This window comes from Mustelus asterias, chromosome 27 (genome assembly GCF_964213995.1).
Source record: "Mustelus asterias chromosome 27, sMusAst1.hap1.1, whole genome shotgun sequence".
NCBI classification, from domain to species: Eukaryota; Metazoa; Chordata; class Chondrichthyes; order Carcharhiniformes; family Triakidae; genus Mustelus; species Mustelus asterias.
The window spans coordinates 26225711-26244871 of NC_135827.1; the positions used below are offsets into that span (position 1 = coordinate 26225711).

Genomic DNA, 19161 nt, shown 5'->3' on the forward strand with positions numbered 1-19161 from the left:
TAAATGCTGCATATAAAGTGCGGCTTGAAAGTCATGAATAAGAAGTTTAGCAAATGCAGGTTAAAGTCCAACAGGTTTATTTGGTAGCATGACACAGAGAGAAATGCTAAAGTGGAGAGGAAGTGTATGCAATAGCCAATGCTTAAAAGGTATAAACTAAACACTGACTGTAACATAATGCTTATTAAATTCCATGTAATGGTATCTCATTGGTTTTAGACAGGATTATAATGAAAATACCCTGCTTGTCATCAGCTGTAAAATTTAACTTGAAAATATATGGTGTAAACTGAAAAAAATGACTGCAGCTTTTGACATTGAAGAAAATAAATATTCAGACAGGAAAACCAAATGCACTGCCACATTTTGACCTGCAACAACTCAACCAGCAAACAATTAAAAATGAGTTAAGAATGAATATAACAAACAAAGTTCAATATCATCTAAGGAAAAGATTAATAAAGCTAGTTTGGTCAGAAAAAACTTTGCACTTTTACTCAGTAATGCTTACCGACTTTCTGGCAGAGGTGAAAAATCTGCAAGCATTTAACTGGAAGAAACCGTCACATGCATTAGAAAGGGGTATCACACCAAAGCAAACTGATTATTGGTATTATTATTTAAAGCAAAATGGTATTGTCACTTTATTTAAAAACAAAGCTACACTTGCAGTGTAATTACAGTTCATAAAGAAACAGAACGATGATTTACAGGGGGTCAACGCACAAGTTCAAAATCAATTTTGTCATTATTTGTATCTATATTGGAGACAGATATGGTAGAAACATTGCAGATTTTTTTTTATTGCATGGCAATTTCAAAATAACAGCTATTTGTTAGCCAAAAGCAAACATGTAATTCTACGATAAATTTCATGTCCAAATTTGATTGGTAATGTTTCTTCAAACTCTACAAGATATCAAAACTGCCTTCCAGCTCCAGTATATCTCCAAGCGGTAATGATTCAAAGCGTAAGGGATCTGCACTTGCAGACATAAGGCCACCGAATCTATCAGGTGTTGCTGGTGACCGATCAGGCTGCAGCGTGGAGTGGCTGGGGAAGAAAGAGCTTTCATAGTTTGCAGAACCAAGTGGAAAAAGTTCTGAAGGAGAAGGATATGTCTGAAAGATAGACAAAAGGCACAAGTTAATTAAATTTGCTGACAACAATTGAAGTGTTCTCCTGATTTACAATTAGGAACAAATTTGAAGCATTTTACTTGCAATATTTATGTTAGTGACCATTTTTGATTTGTTACAGGTCAATGAAAGTAGGCTTTGAATCAAGTGTTACAAAATGTTTAATATGCAAGTCTAGAAAATAACCAAATCTGACTGTTGTTGGTAATAAACACTATAACAAAAAGTACAGCTATGTTTTTTTTGCAAAGCAATGTAAATTTTAGGTTATTACGCTCTGCCTATCAATTAGTTCTGCTTCAACCGCAGTGATGTGTCACAATCTTCTATTTGTTTATTTTTAATAACATGACTGGAAACAGGACCATAGCATTTAACAGCAGCAGTGTTCAAGCTGGCAAAAATATATGGAAGCTACAACTTACAGTAATAAAATTCAAGTTGGCAAACTAATGGCACAGTGGTTAGCACTGCTGCCTCACAGCGCCAGGGACCCGGGTTTGATTCCCAGCTTGGGTCAGTGTGTGTGTGGAGTTTGCACATTCTCCCCGTGTCTGAGTGGGTTTCCTCCAGGTTGTTTCCTCCCACAGTTTGAAAGACGTGCTGGTTAGGTGCACTGACCGGAACAGGTGCCAGAATTTGGCAACCAGGGGAATTTCACAGTAACTTCATTGCAGTGTTAACGCAAGTCTTACTTGTGACTAATAAATAAACTTGTTTTTAAATCTTTATTAAAGGGGATCGAGCAGTTATTTCTTTACTCCTTTACATTTTTTCACAAGACTCTAATGCAAATTTCTTTCATCTTTAGATTTCATGCATTGTAACACTTTCAAAATGAGTGGGTCAATAATATTTTAACATTACACCCTGAAAATGTGAAAAAATTATGGTACACATTAGCCCCAATGCTAAAATCAAATATAAGCAATGAGTGGACCCGACTTTAAAATACATTTGCAATTGATCAATTGCAATTGATCAAATCCATTCACCTATCAAGCATCTTATTTACACATATATTGATTTTGACATTGTTTCTGTTTATGTGAGGAAGGCAATCTGTTTTATAGTAATGGAAAAAGTAAGAAAAGTAGTTGTCGAGTGTGATATGTGAAAGAAACAAAGACCAAGAATAGTATAGCAATCAATGAAAGGGAGGGAGCAGCAATTCAGTAACAGCAATGGAAAAATAATAAATGCAACATTTTGGAGCTTCACTTCTTGTTTGGTGGCAGTCATTTTATTGAGAGTATCTGGTATCAGTTTGTTCTATTATTCAATGTGGTGACACTGTAATGCAAAGGCAATATTGGACGGCACAGTGGTTAGCACTGCTGCCTCACTGCGTCAGGAACCCAGGTTCAAGGCCGGCCTCGGGTCACTGTCTGTGTGGAGTTTGCACATTCTCCCCGTGTCTGCATGGGTTTCCTCCGAGTGCTCCAGTTTCCTCCCACAGTCCAAAGATGTGCGGGTTAGGTTGATTGGCCACGATAAATTGACCCTAGTGTTAGGGGGATTAGCAGGGTAAATGCGTGGGGTTGCAGCATTAGGGCCTGGGTGGGATTGTGGTCGGTGGGTCAAATGGCCACCTTCTGTACTGTAGGGATTCTATGTGTGATTAGAAATGCAACAACCACCGAGATAAATTGTACTTACCATTTCTAGATGGGTGCCCTGGACAACATGGCGAGACACATGTCTGACTAGGTCAATGACAGATAAGCCTGACAGAGTACCACCATTTTCCTCTTTCACTTTATTAATAAGTGAATGAAATACATCTCTGTTAAGATAAAACCAAAGGATAAAACTAATCAGATTACCGGCCTTGGAAGATTAATCTTAAAAGATTACATGTCACTCAGATTATTGAACAAAAAACTGCTGAACCACTATGTACTCACAATGTCTACAGTTTCCATCATGACTCCCACTTTTGCGTCAAAGCTAAATGCAGCAATCACAAACACATGCAGTGTACATACTCGAGAGTAAACTAGACTAAACAGTGATTTTTTTAAAAAATTGCTTTTTCTCATAAACCACTGACTCATTTAATAGCAATTTCAAATGTGTGACTCCAATTAGTGAAGCTGCTGGTATTCAAGCAAGATACATGAGCCACTTTACACGGTACCCTGGCACAAGGAATAAGTAGTGAGTTTTATTACTTTGTGTTTCTCAAACCGCGCACATTCTGTAGCTGGCAGACACCTTAAATGAAAATTGTCATTTTCAAGCTAGCTAGCTGGGGTGGCACAGTGGTTAGCACTGCTGCCTCACAGCACCAGGGACCCAGGTTCGATTCCCAGCTTGGGTCATTGTCTGTATGGAGTCGTTCTCCCCGTGACAGCGTGGGTTTCCTCCCACAGTCCAAAGGATGCGCTGGTTAGGTGCATTGGCCATGGTAAATTCTCCCTCAGTGTACCCGAACAGGCGGCGGAGTGTGGCGACCAGGGAATTTTCACAGTAATTTCATTGCAATGTTAATGTAAGCCTACTTGTGACACTAGTAAATAAATAATACCAGGAAGACCTCAAGCTTATTTCAGTGATATGAACTCATATATGCATAAATGCTGGTGTCCACCTGTATTTTAATACTCTTATCACATTGCTCTTCAGCACTTCAACAGATTACACCAAAGACCTACTGGTGGCATTCTCAATGGAGTCAAAAGATGCAGGGTTCAAACCGCAGTAGAGTTTGGGATCTGTACCAGATGGCGATGATCACCGTTACGACATAAATGTTTTTACTGTGAGCACTAATGTAGCAGCCTGTGACTGCTTGAGTAAAATAGAATCGTTGAAAGGAAACCAACTGCAGACAAACATCAGGCCAGAAATACAAGCACAGCAAGGTGACATAAAAACTGACATAGAAATTGGCATAAAAGCAAAGTATGCTGGGATTACCTCAGTCCAAAACAATCTGCCTGGAGACAGGCCCTTTAGGCAATTGAAAACCAAAGATGCACCAGGACACATTAGCATGTGTAAAAGAACAAGTTAAACATTTCCTGAGAAACAAATCCACCACTAGATACATGGGACAGACACGCATCAGTGGAGCAAAAGATTCGATGCATATTAAAAGCTGAAACAAGACATCGATTGGCCATGCTAAAAAAAAATTGCCCTTAGTGTCCTGAGATGCATACGTTAGAGGGATTAGTGGGTAAATATGTAGGGATATGGGGGTAGGGCCTGGGTGGGATTGTGGTCGGTGCAGACTCGATGGGCCGAATGGCCTCTTTCTATACTGTAGGGTTTCTATGATCTAGGTATGCAGGACACAAACACAAAGAGTCCACCATTGAAACTCATTAACACCCATTGAAACCCATCAACAATGATGTGAAACTAATCAGATCTAAGCACTGATAGGCCAAATCTTCCAGATTCCGGAAGGTAGCCAGACAGATATGAGAGAGCTATGCTAGCCGTGTTCGAGAGAAAACTACCTCTCCAGCTTCCCCAGAAGCGTGTCAGGACATGGCAGCGACAAGAGAGAAAGCGAGAGAGACAGACTTGAGTGTTCAACGTTTTGACGGGATCATGAGGATCCGGGGTAGTATACGGATTTCTAAATGATCAATTAGCTAGAGTGAGAGAGAATTGTTAAAATTGTAAAACTTAAGTCTTTTACTGTTTGGAATAAAGTTGCGGCTTGGTTATTTACTATTGGTTCATGTGCGTAGTCCTTTTGCCTGATATATGCAGAGGTGTTTGAGTAAAATCCATTAAACACAGTGCTGGTTGAGTGAGTCTACAGGATATTGGAAATGCTCCGGATGACACTAAAATAAAATAAAAGCTTACGTGCTTGTTGCAGGAAATTTGCGGAAAAGTTGTTCCATTACTGCATGATAGGATGATCTTGGTTCTGCAAGTACAGATAATCCACCATCAATTCGTAAACTGCTGGCAGTGGATGTCCCACCATGTAGCCTTTGGATCTGTAAAGCCTGGAGGTCCTTATTTCTCTTGGCAATTGGCCGCATAGACTGTAAATGATTGAAGGGTTTGGATGTTGAACGAGAAGGCTCAAATAAGTGATTTTGGTGATTCTCCGAAACATGTGAAGTTCGTAATGTAGCAAGAGAAATATCTGGGATTAATGATTTTTCTTCATCTGGCATTTCCATACCCCCACTGGCAAGGTGAAGAGGAAGTGGTCTTTTTTGACCAGCCAACAACCTAAATTCTAATTCAAGATCAGATTGGGCACGGTCCAACTGATCAAGGGCCGAATTAGGTTGCATAGTTGGTAGTGTTGAGTAACTGGGTGGCCAAGCAGCTGGCACGTAGGCATCCTTTTCTGCTCTCAGTGATGTTTTTGCATCAAGTCCTATATCCCTGGATCCTGGTGAAAACCAGGCACTTTTAGCAGAATCAGAGCTTCCAGCAAATACAACATTCTGACCCATTTCAATGGTTGCAGGCGATGGTGAAAGTGTTTGTTGATTCGTAGAATATTTTTGATGTTCAAATTTGTACTGGGATGGCATCAAATTGTAGGAACTCTTGGAAAATGCACCTTCATTATACATTCCCATATCCTGGGGCCAAGAGGCAGCCTAAAAAGAAATAAATTATTAGAAAACTCCTATACAATACAGAATGCTAGGCACTTATTTTGATACGTTTTCAATCCAGATATGTATTATACACTGTTAGCCAAAGGTGGACAAGGAATGGGCCTGTTGAGAAAAGTCCATGGGTGCGGTGGAGCATGGGAAGGGAGTAGGATACATGAGTGACAAAGATATCCCCCAGTTTAGCACGGGCGCTAGGCATGAAGCTTAGCAAAGTTGAGGTTTAGTCAGTGGTGGCTGTTGCTTATCAGGAGGCAATGGTGGGAACCTCAACGGAGATTTTTTGCAGAATGCAAAGAGAAGAACATAGGGCAGCTGTGGTCTCGTTTATGGGGGAAGGCAGCAGGAGAAAAGGAAGGCTAGGAAGGCAGAAGTATAATCATGGTTGGGGTAGGGATGGGAGGTGCAAAAGTACTGAAGGAGGAAGAAATGCAAAGCTATGAGAGCGACAGGAAGGTGAGGAGACAGGTGAGACAAAAGTGCGAGGCGGCATCTGAAGTGATGACAGGCGTACATAGGTAGGCTTTGAAGCTCCACGCCACAGAACGTGAAGCAGCCGGAGTGGCAGGGGTCCAAGAAAGTTTGAGCGGAGTGTGAGGCAGCGGGAAAGGTTGGGGCCCAGGTGTGTCTGAGCAGAGTACTAAGCAGCCAGAGCGGCGGAGGGCCCAGGCGAGTCTGAGCAGAGCGTCAGGCATCCAGAGCAGTGGGCATGAGGATTTTGCTGATTGTTATACGTTGGAAAAAGAAAGAGAACCAAAGCAAAGTTTCTCATCAAAACCAAACAGACTGAAATTTTGATTCAAGGACCTAAGCAAAAGCAAATAATTCATCCAATTTTTTTGAGAGTAGGCAAGCATTTGGTGCATCTTTATGATGTGTAATGTTCTCGTCTGGAAATTATCTTTGAATGCAAACTGAGGAAAATGCACAATTTCCCATTGCTGTGGAAATGCCAAGAAAGTCAAAATTAACTAAAAATTTTTTAAAACTTACATTCACCAGAGTAATTTGTTCCTGAATTCCTTTCATTCTTTTTTCCCACATGTTACAAATAGCAATGACATCCGGAGAATTGACATTCCTTCAAGATATAATCAGAAACATATGAAGGGATACCAGTTTAATTTTGAACTGTTAAGGTAGTCATAATTTCTCATTTTAAATGAGAGAAGCAATATTACTTTCACAACCAGTAAGTACTGGGTAACTCCTAGTGAGGTAACTTGGATAATAAATGGTTATGCAAACAGTTTGGAACAAGTTTAGAAACAGTCAAATCCTAATACTATGCTGCTCAGCAGAAAATGCTCAATTTAACCATAACAACAATATTGTTCAGGTAACCTTATGTCGCAGATTTATTGAAATACAAGCATAAGTTGAAAAGGCAGAAATCTATCGAATAGTTCCCCTGTGTACACAGCCATTGGGGCGGCATGGTGGCACAGTGGTTAGCACTGCTGCCTCATAGGACCCAGGTTCAATTCCTGCCTCGGATAACTGTCCTTATGGAGTTTGCACGTTCTCCCCGTGTCTATGTGGGTCTCCTCCGGGTGCTCCGGTTTCCTTCCACACTCCAAAGATGTGCGGGTTCGGTTGATTGACCATGGTAAATTGCCCCTTAGTGTCAGGGGGACGAGCAGGGTAAATATGTGGGGTTACAGGGATAAGGCCTGCATGGGCTTATTGTTGGCGCAGGCTCGATGGGCCGAATGGCCTTCTCCTACACTGTAGGGATTCTATGAAATATTTGCTCAAGCTTACTCTGCAGTATTTCAGCAAACTACATTTTACTTTCTTCAGTTACAAATCTCAAAAATACAGCACAGTGAAAGTGCCTTCATTTAATTCCTGCTTCAAACGTTGCTGTGAAAGAAGTTAAGCCACTACATGTAGTTAAGGATTGTTGTCATCTCAGTGGGGATGGTAGAAATTAGGGACGTTGCTCTATTCACATAGTGCACCACTGCACTATTATTTTGGTGAAGGATTTTTCATGTATTTTTTTTTTTAAGAGATCTTCTCCTCAACCACATCCTCAATTCCTAACCACAGGGACAGGCACAAAGAGAACAATTTCCCTTCACTCATGAAATAAGTTGGGTGGAACCCATCAATGGACAAATTGTTCGTGACTTGTGGAAAGAACAGATTTGAAGGACATTTGAATGCCATTTTCTCAATTTTCACATTTAATCAATTTTATATCTGTAAAAGAATCAAAGTTACACGTGATAAAAGGTCTGCAAAGTATGCCGAGTTCACTCCACTATCAAATCCTGATTCGAGATTCAAAATCGTTACAAATATCAAGTTTATGGAATTGTTATTTGTGGACTTCCTCTTTAATTTAAAATAAAATGGTGGAAAGAAGGGCATCATGTGACTTGCTCTGGACTCTGCCTGACAAGAAACTTGAGTGGTTTGGTTGTTAAAGGAGGCCAGGTTAATATACTGGGATGGAAATGCAAGACATTCGTAAGTGTAATCAATGGCAAGAGCATCTATGATGGCTAAGTAGACAGCTGGTTTCCAGGTTTCACAGGAAGGTGTTAGGAATGTCAGGTTTTATAAGTGGTTGTACCTCAAGTTATCGATTCAATTCGAAGATAAAATGAAATTGGGGGACTAGAGGGCAGCTGATGAGCATTTCTACCTGGATACAAAATTCATGTGATTCATGTTGCCTTGGGCTGGGCTTTAAGGATGGAAATGTCAATAGAAAGCCGTTGTGATTTCGGATCGCAGCTTTCTTAAGATATCCCTGACCATCAAAGACAGGTGGCTGCAAGAAACTGAGAGAGAGCAGAGAGATGGAGGCAGCTGGTTCTGCACCTGAAGCAGAGAAAATTCTGTCTTTATTATTGACCAAGTGGAAAATGGGTGGGAGCTCACACTCAGATTGAAAATACTAATTAGTGAGGATTTAAACAAGGCTGGAAGATCGCCTAACACTGGCTACAGGGAGAAATCTCCAGGATAACCCTCACTGTGAAAGTCAGGTTATGTGACTGAGAAAGCAAAAAGGAAGCAGATCATCAGGAGCATAAAACACTTTGGACTCATTCCGAGAGAATCAAGTGTCCATTTAAGGGACAATGTCAAGTAAACAATGGCAAGGGATTTTTGGTTGTTTGTAGAGTTAAATGGGGAAACATTTCTGTGGTCTAGAGTTGTTACCTATAAAAAGTGTTTACTCAATATTATTTTTTAGTTTATTTGTTACAGTATAAGTCTTAAAACTTGGCATTTTGCTGTGTGATCCTTCCTGTCATTGGAAATGCAAACACTTTTCAAAACGTTATCCATCTCTACCTCAAATCCATCTCAAAAAATCTTCCCAAACCTGTTTCTACTTTCTGCTGCATCAGATTTTGGTTCCAATGTTTTATTAAAGTCAGCATTAAATGAGCAATGTTCCAGGAATCAACAAACAAGTTATGTCTTGCATTCAACTCGTGACCTTTTTTGCTTATGGCATCAACAGATTCACATGTCTTTTTAACATCCGATACACGACAAACAGTAATGAACACTTACCGACTCTTCTGTGCAGTGTAAAACTTCACATTTTCAACAGCCTCCTGAAGTAGGCTATTAAGAAAATATAACCTTGTATATTTCTTCCATTCTTGAATCTGTGTCTGGAGAAGGAAACAAATTAACATATAGAAAGTATGTATAGAAAAGGCAATTACGTTGTCTTTAATTAAATAATATACCAGATATGTAACAACAGACAGAAATTTTATTATTCTTCTGCCATTAGTGGATATTCTGGGAACATTTATCCTGATTACAGCATACTTAGAAATGCTGTGACTCTCCGAAATATCTGTGCCCCTCTAAATCTGGCCTCTTGAGCACCCTCAATGGTCAAATGGACAAATAAGTGGTAGATGGAATTTAACTCTGAAAAGTGAGAGGCGATACATTTTGGGAGGAATAATTTGACAAGGATGTACTCAATGGATGGCAGGACACTAGGAAATTCTGAGAAACAAAGGAACCTTGGCGTGTTTGTCCACAGATCTCAGATGGGCATGTTAGTAGGATGGAGAAAAAGGCATATGGGACACTTGACTTTATCAATCGAGACATAGAATTCAAAAGCAAAGAAGTCATGTTGGAGTTGTATAGAACTTTACTGAGGCCACACCGAGAGTACTGGGTGCAGTTCTGATTGCCACATTATAGGAAGGATGTGATTGCACTGGAGGAGGTGCAGTGGAGATTCACCAGGATGCTGTCTGGGATGGAATATTAAAGTTATGAACAGAAGTTGGATAGGCTTGGGTTATTTTCGTGGGGGTGGAGAAGACTGAGGAGCGATCTGATCGAGGTGTACAAGATTATGAGAGACATGGACAGAGTGGATAAGGAACATCTGTTCCCCTTAGTTGAAGAGTCAGCCACAAGGGGACATAGGTTCAAGGTGAGGAGCAGGAGGTTTGGGGAATGTGAAGAAAAACTTTTTTACCCAGTGATGGGTAGTGATGGTCTGGAATGCGCTGCCTGGGAGGGTGGTAGAGCAGGATGCCTCACATCCTTTATAAAGGATCTGGATGAGCATTGGCATGTCATAACATACAAGGCTATGGGCCAAGTGCTGGTAGATGGGATTAGGTGGGAGTTCAGGTGTTTCTTGCATGTCGGTGCAGACTCGATGTCCTGAAGGGCCTCTTCTGCGCTCTATGATTCTATGATCTTCAATTTTAAGTGCACAACCATTGATGGCCATGCCTCCAGTTGCTTGGGCCCTAAGTTCTGGAATTCCCTCCACAAATCTTTGTCTTTCTACCTCTCTTTCTTCCTTTACTCTTTCAAATGTACCACTTTGTTCAAACTTATTGTCATCTGCCTAATATCTCCATTATGTGGCTAGGTGTCAAATTATGCTTCAGCAAAATGCCTTGGGCTAATTATCACGTTAAGTTGCTGAATTACCAAAGACCACGTACAGAGGGTAGAGTTGAGAAATGTCATTTTTACAATATGACTTGATATTGTTAAGTTCCATGAATTTACATCTGTACAGATGATCTCCCAAATTTCCCAATGTGTTAGACCGGAAAAGCATCAGCTAAGCTGCCATTGGGCAGAGAAGTTAAGTGAAGAGATGCAAGTGATTCCATTTTGTGTGTCCTTATAAATATAATACAATTTGCAATATGCTAACAGCACAAGAATCTGATAGTGCATCATGCTTCATCAAGAACTGAATGATGGAGTAGAAAGGTGGAAAACTGCCTCATTCCATCTGTGAGTCTTAGTCATGTTCTTATGGAAAGATTCAAAACAGAAATCGACCATTTTTGCTATCAGGTCACTCTTGAATGCACTTTGGGGATTTATTCTGAGTGGTAGAGGCGTGGGAGCAGAAGCAGACAATGCTTGGACCCGAGCCAGAGCGGAGAAAAACTAGAGAGAATCAGTAAGAATAATCTCTTTAAAAACGACTAATTTAAGGTTATTTTGGGATTGAAGGATGTGGGTTATCAGAGAAATAAAACTAATCGACAATCCAAATGAAATAGTTCAATTTATCAGATCAGCAATACGAACATCACAACCTTTCTTTAAATCTACATGTACAAGTAGCTGTAATTAAATTCCACATGAACGGAAATAAACCACAATTCTCCAAGTAAATAAAAGTAAAACTAAAAAAAAATCCAAGTATCAGTTTGCTCCACATTGATTTCATTTTTGTCAGTTTTTCACGAGTATCTGTGCAAGCATCATTTACATAATCTTTTGCAGTAACAAGTACCTCAACAGAAAGCAGTCTGTTTGCCGACTCTCTACAATCTTCCTTCACCTTTTGACAATTTTTCTGCAATTTCTTCCTCTCACTGATCAATTTTTCCCTGAAAAGGAAATCATTCTGGTGAAGGTAGCCTCAAAATTACTGGCTGCTTGTTATGTGCAGTATGAACAGTGTAAGATATATAGTGCAGCTCTAAACATTAACATATATTTAAGCACTTTACTTCAACTGCCAATATTAAAAAGCCTAAAATAAGTATAGCACAGCAAGAAGCAGTAGAATACCTTCCTCCTTTTATTTTCTGGACTTCGGTATCATTTTCATGAATAGCTTTTTTGGACCTAGAAAGAAAAGTTAGATTTGAGATTTTATTCTACCTCTTTGACCAAGCTTTTGGACATCTGCCCCAATATCTACAGTCTTATGTGGTAGCGCGCCAAATTTTAAATAATGCTTCCAGAGGTGCCTTTGGAGGCATTGTTACATTAAAGACGCTATATAAATACAAGGCTTTGCTGTTTCCAAGTATATATTCAATTCCATAGAACCATAGAATCTCTGCAGTGGTCTTCAAGTTGCATGCAAAGTGAAAAAGTATTTTTTTTAAATCATTCCATTTTCGTTTTATAAGGCTAGAATGAGAAAACACTATCAATTTTTTTCCATAAAATAAAAATGTCTCCAGTTTAGGAACAGAGATTAAAAATTTAGCCATTTTAAACACGCCTGAAATCAAAATACAACAGGTGGGATTCACCCAAAAAATTTTAAGTGTCGAATTTGTGTAAAAACTGGAGTAAATCCCGCTGGTTTGTTCAGCGGGACTTTCAAACTGAATCTCCCACACTCTGTGCACTGCAGCGTGCACTAGCGTGAATATCATTAAATATCAGTGGGTGGGGCTTATCCCCGCTGAAGAGGCCGGCAGCATATCGCTGAGTGGGCCATTGTGCATGTGCTGATGTGTCATGATCAGCGTATCGGCAGTAGCCCTGTACTGCCGGCCTCCCGATTGCTGGCCAGCCCCATGACGCTGCCCCTCCAATTCCCCCCCACCACCCAATCGCTGTCATACTGGCAGGTCTGGGCCAGCCTCAACACTCCCCTCACCCCCGGCCAGCCTTGATCTTCTCCCCCCTCCCCAATGGCCAGCCCTGCTCACTGGCCTCCCTCCCTCTGTCACTGCCGAGTGCAGAATGGCAGTGGGTCCGTCCCCCACCTCCTTCCACACCCACCTATCTCCCCCTCCCTGGAGGCTCCACCCTTGGCACTGCCTGATGGGCTTTACCCTGGGTCTCTGCTTTATTAGACCAGTGACAATAACACTGCGCCACCACCTCCCCTATTACATAGGATATATGGCACAGAAACAGACCATTCAGCCCAAACTGGTCGATGTCAGCGTTTAAGCTTCACTCAAGCCTCCTCTCATCTTTTGTCATCTAAACCTACTCTCATAAGCATTTATTCCCATCTTCCTCATATGCTTGTTTTGTTTCCACTTAAGTGGAGCTATACCATTCCCTTCAACCATGCTGCAGTGGAGGGTTTCACATACTTACCACTCTCTGGACGAAGTTCTGAATTCCCTATTGGATTTAGTCACTATCTAATATCAATCACCTCTAATTATGCTCGTCCCTACAAGAGAAAACACTGCTTCCCTCACTCCATTCTTTCAAAACTTTTAACAATTTTAAAATTCTTGATTAGGTCACCCCTCAGCCTTCTTTCTTCAAGACTGAAGGGATGAAGCCTGGCAATCCTTTCCCAATTAAATGTTAATCATTTGATGCAAAATTGTCAATGTGAATAATATGTCAATTGCTAAATGCGTTAAATCCTAAATCCATGCTTATCTACTGGAGTTTATTTAAACATGCTCAAGTTTAAAGTTTATTTATTAGTGTATTAGCGTCACAAATAGGCTTACATTAACACTGCAACAAAGTTACTATGAAAATCCCCTAGTCGCCACATTCCGGCGCCTGTTTGGGTACACCGAGGGAGAATTTAGCATGGCCAGTGCACCTAACCTGCACATCTTTGGACTGTGGGTGGAAACTGGAGCACTTGGAAGAAACCCACGCAGACACGGGGAGAACGTGCAGACTCCGCACAGACAGTACCCCAAGCTGGGAATCGAACCCGGGTCACTGGCGCTGTGAGGCAGCAGTGCTAACCACTGTGCCACCGTGCTGCCCGAAAGGCTCTGAAAGTTCAGTCAAACTTTTTTTAAAAACCATCCTTAGAATAGACAAGGTTGGAAATTATTGCTCAACTTTGAAACTCAGGGGCTTCGGGAAATCTGTTAAGACATTCAGGTTCATCATACCTTTCTAAATTATTCTTCATAGATTTAAGTTCTTCCTGTTGCGCACTGAGTTCTTGCGACTGATATTTTCTTTGATCATGAAGTTTCTCTTTTTCAGTCTCCAACCGTATCTTTACTGTTGTGAGTTCATCCCTCAGTTTCTATTACAAAGAGTTAGCAAAGGAATAATCTTACTTTACTTAGTCATATTCTGTGCCTCTTTCCAATTTTCACCATTTTCCTTTGATAAGTTAACCATACATCCTCTAAAACCCTGAAAACCTAATACATTTACAACATGCTTACAGGATTTTAAAATATCTGTACTTTATTGAACTTCCCCAGTCTTGCAGCTTGAATAGTTCCTTAAACCTCAATTAGAATTTTAAAAAATGATTTCCCACCAATCATTAGTATACCCATTCCTCTAAAGACTGCAGAAGCAATTTCTATCTTCTCTCCGCTGTAAGAAAATAAAAATTACCTCCACCAAGACTCACATTGTTCAGTTTTGTTTACAATTCCCAGTCCCACATAATTTTGGAATGTTGAGAGAATGAGGATGGATGATAAATCTATTCAGTTCTCAAAATATTAAGAAATGTAAACTGATAACATATATATTGCACCAGGTGCAAGATAGCAATTACTATGGCTAACATGGGACTGATTTACAGTTTCAATGTGGTGTGATTTTAAGATCTTACTTTACTATTCCTCCAGTAAAATTTGTTCCGTCCAGTTCGGTAGCAAAAATAAGAAGGTAGATTATCATTTGAATGGGTGTAAATTGAGACGGGTGGATACACATGAGACCTTGGTGTCCTCATGCATCAGTCGCTAAAAGCAAGTAAGCAGGTACAGCAGGCAGTAAAGAACGCAAATGGCATGTTGGCCTTCATAGCGAGAGGATTTGAGTACAGGAATAGGGGTATTTTACTACAATTATATAAGTAAAGTCGCCATAGTCCCAGATGACCATAGGCTGTGACTGGTGCTGATTTAAGCTGAGGATCACCACACCTCAAGTGAGGGGTAAGGTTGAGAAGATGAGCCTTCATGAATTGTATAGGGCAATGGTGAGGCAACACCTAGAGGACTGTGTGCAGTTTTGGTGTCCTTAACTGAGGAAGGATGTTCTTGCTATAGAGTGAGTGCAGCAAAGGTTTACCAGGCTGATTCCTAGGATGACAAGACTGTCATATGAGGAGAGACTAAATTGGTTAGGATCATATTCATTGGAGTTTAGAAGAGTGAAAGGGAATCTCATAGGAACTTATAAAATTCTACCGGGATTAGACAGGGTAGATGCAGAATGTTCCCAATGGTGGGGGCTCCAGAGCTTGAGGATAAGGAGTAAATCTTTTAGAACTGGGGTGAAGAGAAATTTCTTCACCCAGAGGATGGTGAATCCGTGGAATTCACTACCACAGAAAGTAGTTGAGGCCAAAGCATTGTGATTTCAAGGAGAAATTAGGTATAGCTCTTGGGGCTAAAGGGATCAAGGGATGTGGGGGAAGGCGGGATCAGGATATTGAATTTGATGATCAGCCATGATCATAATGAATGGCGGAGCAGGCTCAAAGCGCCGAATGGCCTACTCCTGCTTCTATTTTCTATGTAAAAACTTTAAAATACCAGAAGAATTTTTTAAAGCTTATCTAAGCACTAAGGATTCTCGTTATCCTATTGTAACACTCGCCTCTAATTATTCCCACTGCTTTTAATGTCATTTGTATGTTCATTTTCCACTCCTGTAATCTTCGAGTTACTAGGAAAGTTCAAATTTGCACTTTATATAATGCCAATGAGCTGATCTTGCCTTGGAGTCTAAAATTTGCTTCAAATCATTTTGAGTATGAACAGACTTCCCCCATTGGAAAATCTACGCCTATTCTTATTGCTCTATTTAAGAACTATCATTACTTAAATGAGAGGCAAAATACTGCGGATGCTGGAATCAAACGAAATCAGAAAATGCTGGAAAATCTTGAAACGTTGGTTCTATTCTCTCTCCACAGATGCTGTCAGACCTGCTGAGATTTTCCAGTTTTTATCACTTAAATTAGTATTGCTGAATCCATGTGCAATGTTATGAAATATTACATCATGTGTTTCAAGTTAGTAGCAGGGTAAATCTTATGCTTAAAATAATAAGTCAACTTTGACAGCAGCATCAAGTGTTATAATGAAGTTTACCCCACCTTCTCATTGAACATGAGCTGTTCATGCTTTTCTTTGAAGGTTTTGATCTCATTTTGTGTGTCAGCACAAAGTTGAACGTACATTTTGTGTGACTTCTCATAGTTCTGCAAAAGGTGAATGTTCTCATGGTAAAGATACAAAAAGGTTCTCTGCAAATCAAAAACAAAGAAAAGCACATAATATGCATCTGATATCTTGTTCAGAACAAGGACTATTCATGCAAAAGAATTATTAGGTAAACCTATTGTTTGGAGAGCAAACAGTCTCTCATCACAACATCAAACAAGTGTGAAGTGCTTACTGTGACATTAGTGTACCTTTAAGAAAGGTTTTTTTAAAATCATGATCTCTGCAGCTCTCGCAGTCAGCTTATCAGCCTTAGCTAATGTCATTATGTTGCCGGGCTGACTACATTGAGTCCTTTTATTGCTACTTAAGTGGTTTAAATGGGGTTGTTTGTCTTTACTGTGGGCTTCGTTTTACGATCGTGCATTGTAAGGGCGGTGGTCATGTGTTTTTGGACAGGTTTTTCCCCCCAGTAAGTTTAAGGTTTCATTTTCAGTTCTGAGCTGCAGTTGGGTTTTAACAAGGATAGCAAGCTGAACAGAAGTCTCTCTCTCCCTGTTTTATTTGGAAATTCTGTTGGTGATCGTAAAGCAAGGTTTTGCCTTCCTGAAAGAATCAGCTGTTAGTAGTTTGCCTAAAGTCCCTGATGTTCTGGGAAGCTGTTTTGACTTCAACCTGTTGAGAGTGAATCAAGACTAGGGGTTTTCAATTCTCCAATCAATTTCCAGTACCCCATGAGTATTAGCCTGTCCTGTGTTAAACCTGTAAAAAGGGTCTTTTTGTCTATGGGATTGGTTTGATTGAAACACATTAGATATATTTGTTAAGGGCTATATATTATAGTGGTTGTTCTGTTTCTTGTTTGTAATTGATAAAAGTTCTTGCTAATTCTCTTACTATACATGTTAACTATATTCTTAAATAAACTTTGCCTGATAAAAGCTCCCCTAGTGGGTCACTTGAATCATACCTGAACTAAAACATCTCATGCTTATCCTAGCCAAATTCAAGATGCAAAATGTATGATGGTGGGCTCCACAGAACACTTTGGAGTTTCTGACCTGAACCATAACATTACTATCTCACAAAAATTGTTATTTAAATGTTACTTGTTAACTGTCCACTGAAAGTACAGGCATTTCATTCAACGGTAGATTACTAGGACATATCTATAACAGAATTGTAGGATATTATGTTGAAGGCCATTTGCTCCACGCTTCTGTGCTGGCTTGCTCAGAGAGTTTTGCAATTAGTCCCATCCTGGTTTTGCAGTATCTTTCATTTTCTGCTGTGTGTTAGAAAAAAGGCTAAAAACTATTCAGAATAATGGAAGGCAGTAACTTCATAAATGTTCAAGTTTGACCACACAGCTTCAGCTCTTAACTATAACTCTGATATAGAAGCTCTACAGTCAATGCAAGGTCCTCATTCTTACCAGTCAATTCTGCTCAAAACAATGTATTTACAGTGGTTAGTACAGGACAACTTAAATTTCTTAGTTACTCATACTTAGGATCTTTTTAAATGAAAGGTAGGTGTAAAATCATATTTCTGCTTAGAAGTGTTCTTAAGATTCTGACTTACCTCTTTGCTTTCAAAAGGTTTTATAGGATCAGTGAGAACAGTGGCATCCCTAGTTTTGATGTTCTTTAAGAGGAAAAGAGAAAGAAAAAAATCAGCACATAGAATCATACAGTGCAGAAGGAGGCCATTCAGCTAATCGAGTCTGCACCGGTCTCAATCCCACGCAGGCCCTATCCCCATAACCCCATGCATTTACCCTAGCTAGTCCCCCGAGGCTAAGGGGCAATTTAGCATAGCCAATCCACCTAACCCGCACACCTTTGGACTGTGGGAGAAAACCGGTGCACCTGGAGGAAACCCATGAAGACACAGGGAGAATGTGCAAGCTGGGAATCGAACCTGGGTCCCTGGTGCTGTGATGCAGCAGTGCTACCACTGTGCTACCATGCCACCCCATATTCTGTAATTTTATATAACTTTTGAACACTGGCTACATAGGAATAGTATGTACTCTGGAAAATTGAGATATCCACAAGAGTGATAGAAGATGATGAGAATTTCCATGTTGTATCCCATGGTCAATGTGTGCTGTTCAAACAATTTTCCATTAAAATATTGTCACACGCTGGCTAAAATCTATGACTGAGTCAAAATTGTTTTTTTTTCTATGCTTAACTAGCCTATTTGATAGCTTTGGTAATAGCTCCAGAATAAAGAGGGCAAAAAGCATAGTTCTGCCTTTTTGTTTGACAGCATTTGGTTTGTGTACCAAAGTAGTTTCACTAATTAAGTTTCAAAGAATTACTACCCATCATATAATTAAATACAGTGCAATATAAAAAGTAAAATCATGTTTTCTGTTTACAATAAATTCTAATTATAGTGATTGATTTGGCAAGGTTCCCATGCCAGTTATCGTTCAGAAGATGATAGTTAACTACAAATGTCTTATTTTCCACACAAAACCAAAAATGCTGCAATTACACCAAGTTTAAATGGGAAGTTGCAAAGCTGCATGAATAGCAATACTTGCCATCTTTTATCCCTTAATGAGTACACATTTTTATAAGGTATAATAACAATCTTTCCTGTAAAATGCTTCTTCACTTGAAACACAAGCAACTAAAAATTAAAACGTACCTCCAGGTACAGGACATCAAAAAAATAAACTTAACAGGAAAAATTCTCAGCTGGGAAAAATGGAAATCAAAGTTATCATAGAATATCATAGTAATATCATAGAAACCCTACAGTGCAGAAGGAGGCCATTCGGCCCATCAAGTCTGCACCGACAACAATCTCACCCCAGGCCTTATCCCCACAACCTAACACCCCGCTAATCCCTCTAACCTACACATTCCGGTACACCAAGGGGCAATTTAGCATGGCCAATCAACCTAACCGAGGAAACCAGAGCACCTGGAGGAAACCCACGCAGACACAGGGAGAACGTGCAAGTTCCACACAGACAGTGGCCCAAGCTGGGAATCGAACCCAGGTCCCTGGAGTTGTGAAGCAGCAATGCAAACCACTGTGTC

At 40.1% G+C, this 19161-nt stretch overlaps 1 protein-coding gene across 9 annotated transcripts in view; it reads right to left on the reverse strand.

Annotated features, from left to right (window-relative positions):
* Positions 1-613: 613 nt before the first annotated feature.
* LOC144479878 (uncharacterized) overlaps positions 614-19161 on the reverse strand; it is a 111551-nt gene continuing 93003 nt past the window's right edge. For all 9 annotated transcript variants that reach the window (XM_078198915.1, XM_078198910.1, XM_078198918.1 and 6 more), the window contains 10 exons: positions 17684-17746; positions 16033-16182; positions 13850-13989; positions 11799-11855; positions 11518-11614; positions 9285-9388; positions 6738-6825; positions 4969-5726; positions 2800-2926; positions 614-1122 (listed from right to left, as the gene is read on the reverse strand). In XM_078198915.1, the coding sequence (XP_078055041.1) occupies positions 910-1122; positions 2800-2926; positions 4969-5726; positions 6738-6825; positions 9285-9388; positions 11518-11614; positions 11799-11855; positions 13850-13989; positions 16033-16182; positions 17684-17746 (1797 nt within the window). In that variant the 3' untranslated portion in view covers positions 614-909. The remainder of the gene's footprint in view (positions 1123-2799; positions 2927-4968; positions 5727-6737; positions 6826-9284; positions 9389-11517; positions 11615-11798; positions 11856-13849; positions 13990-16032; positions 16183-17683; positions 17747-19161) is intronic.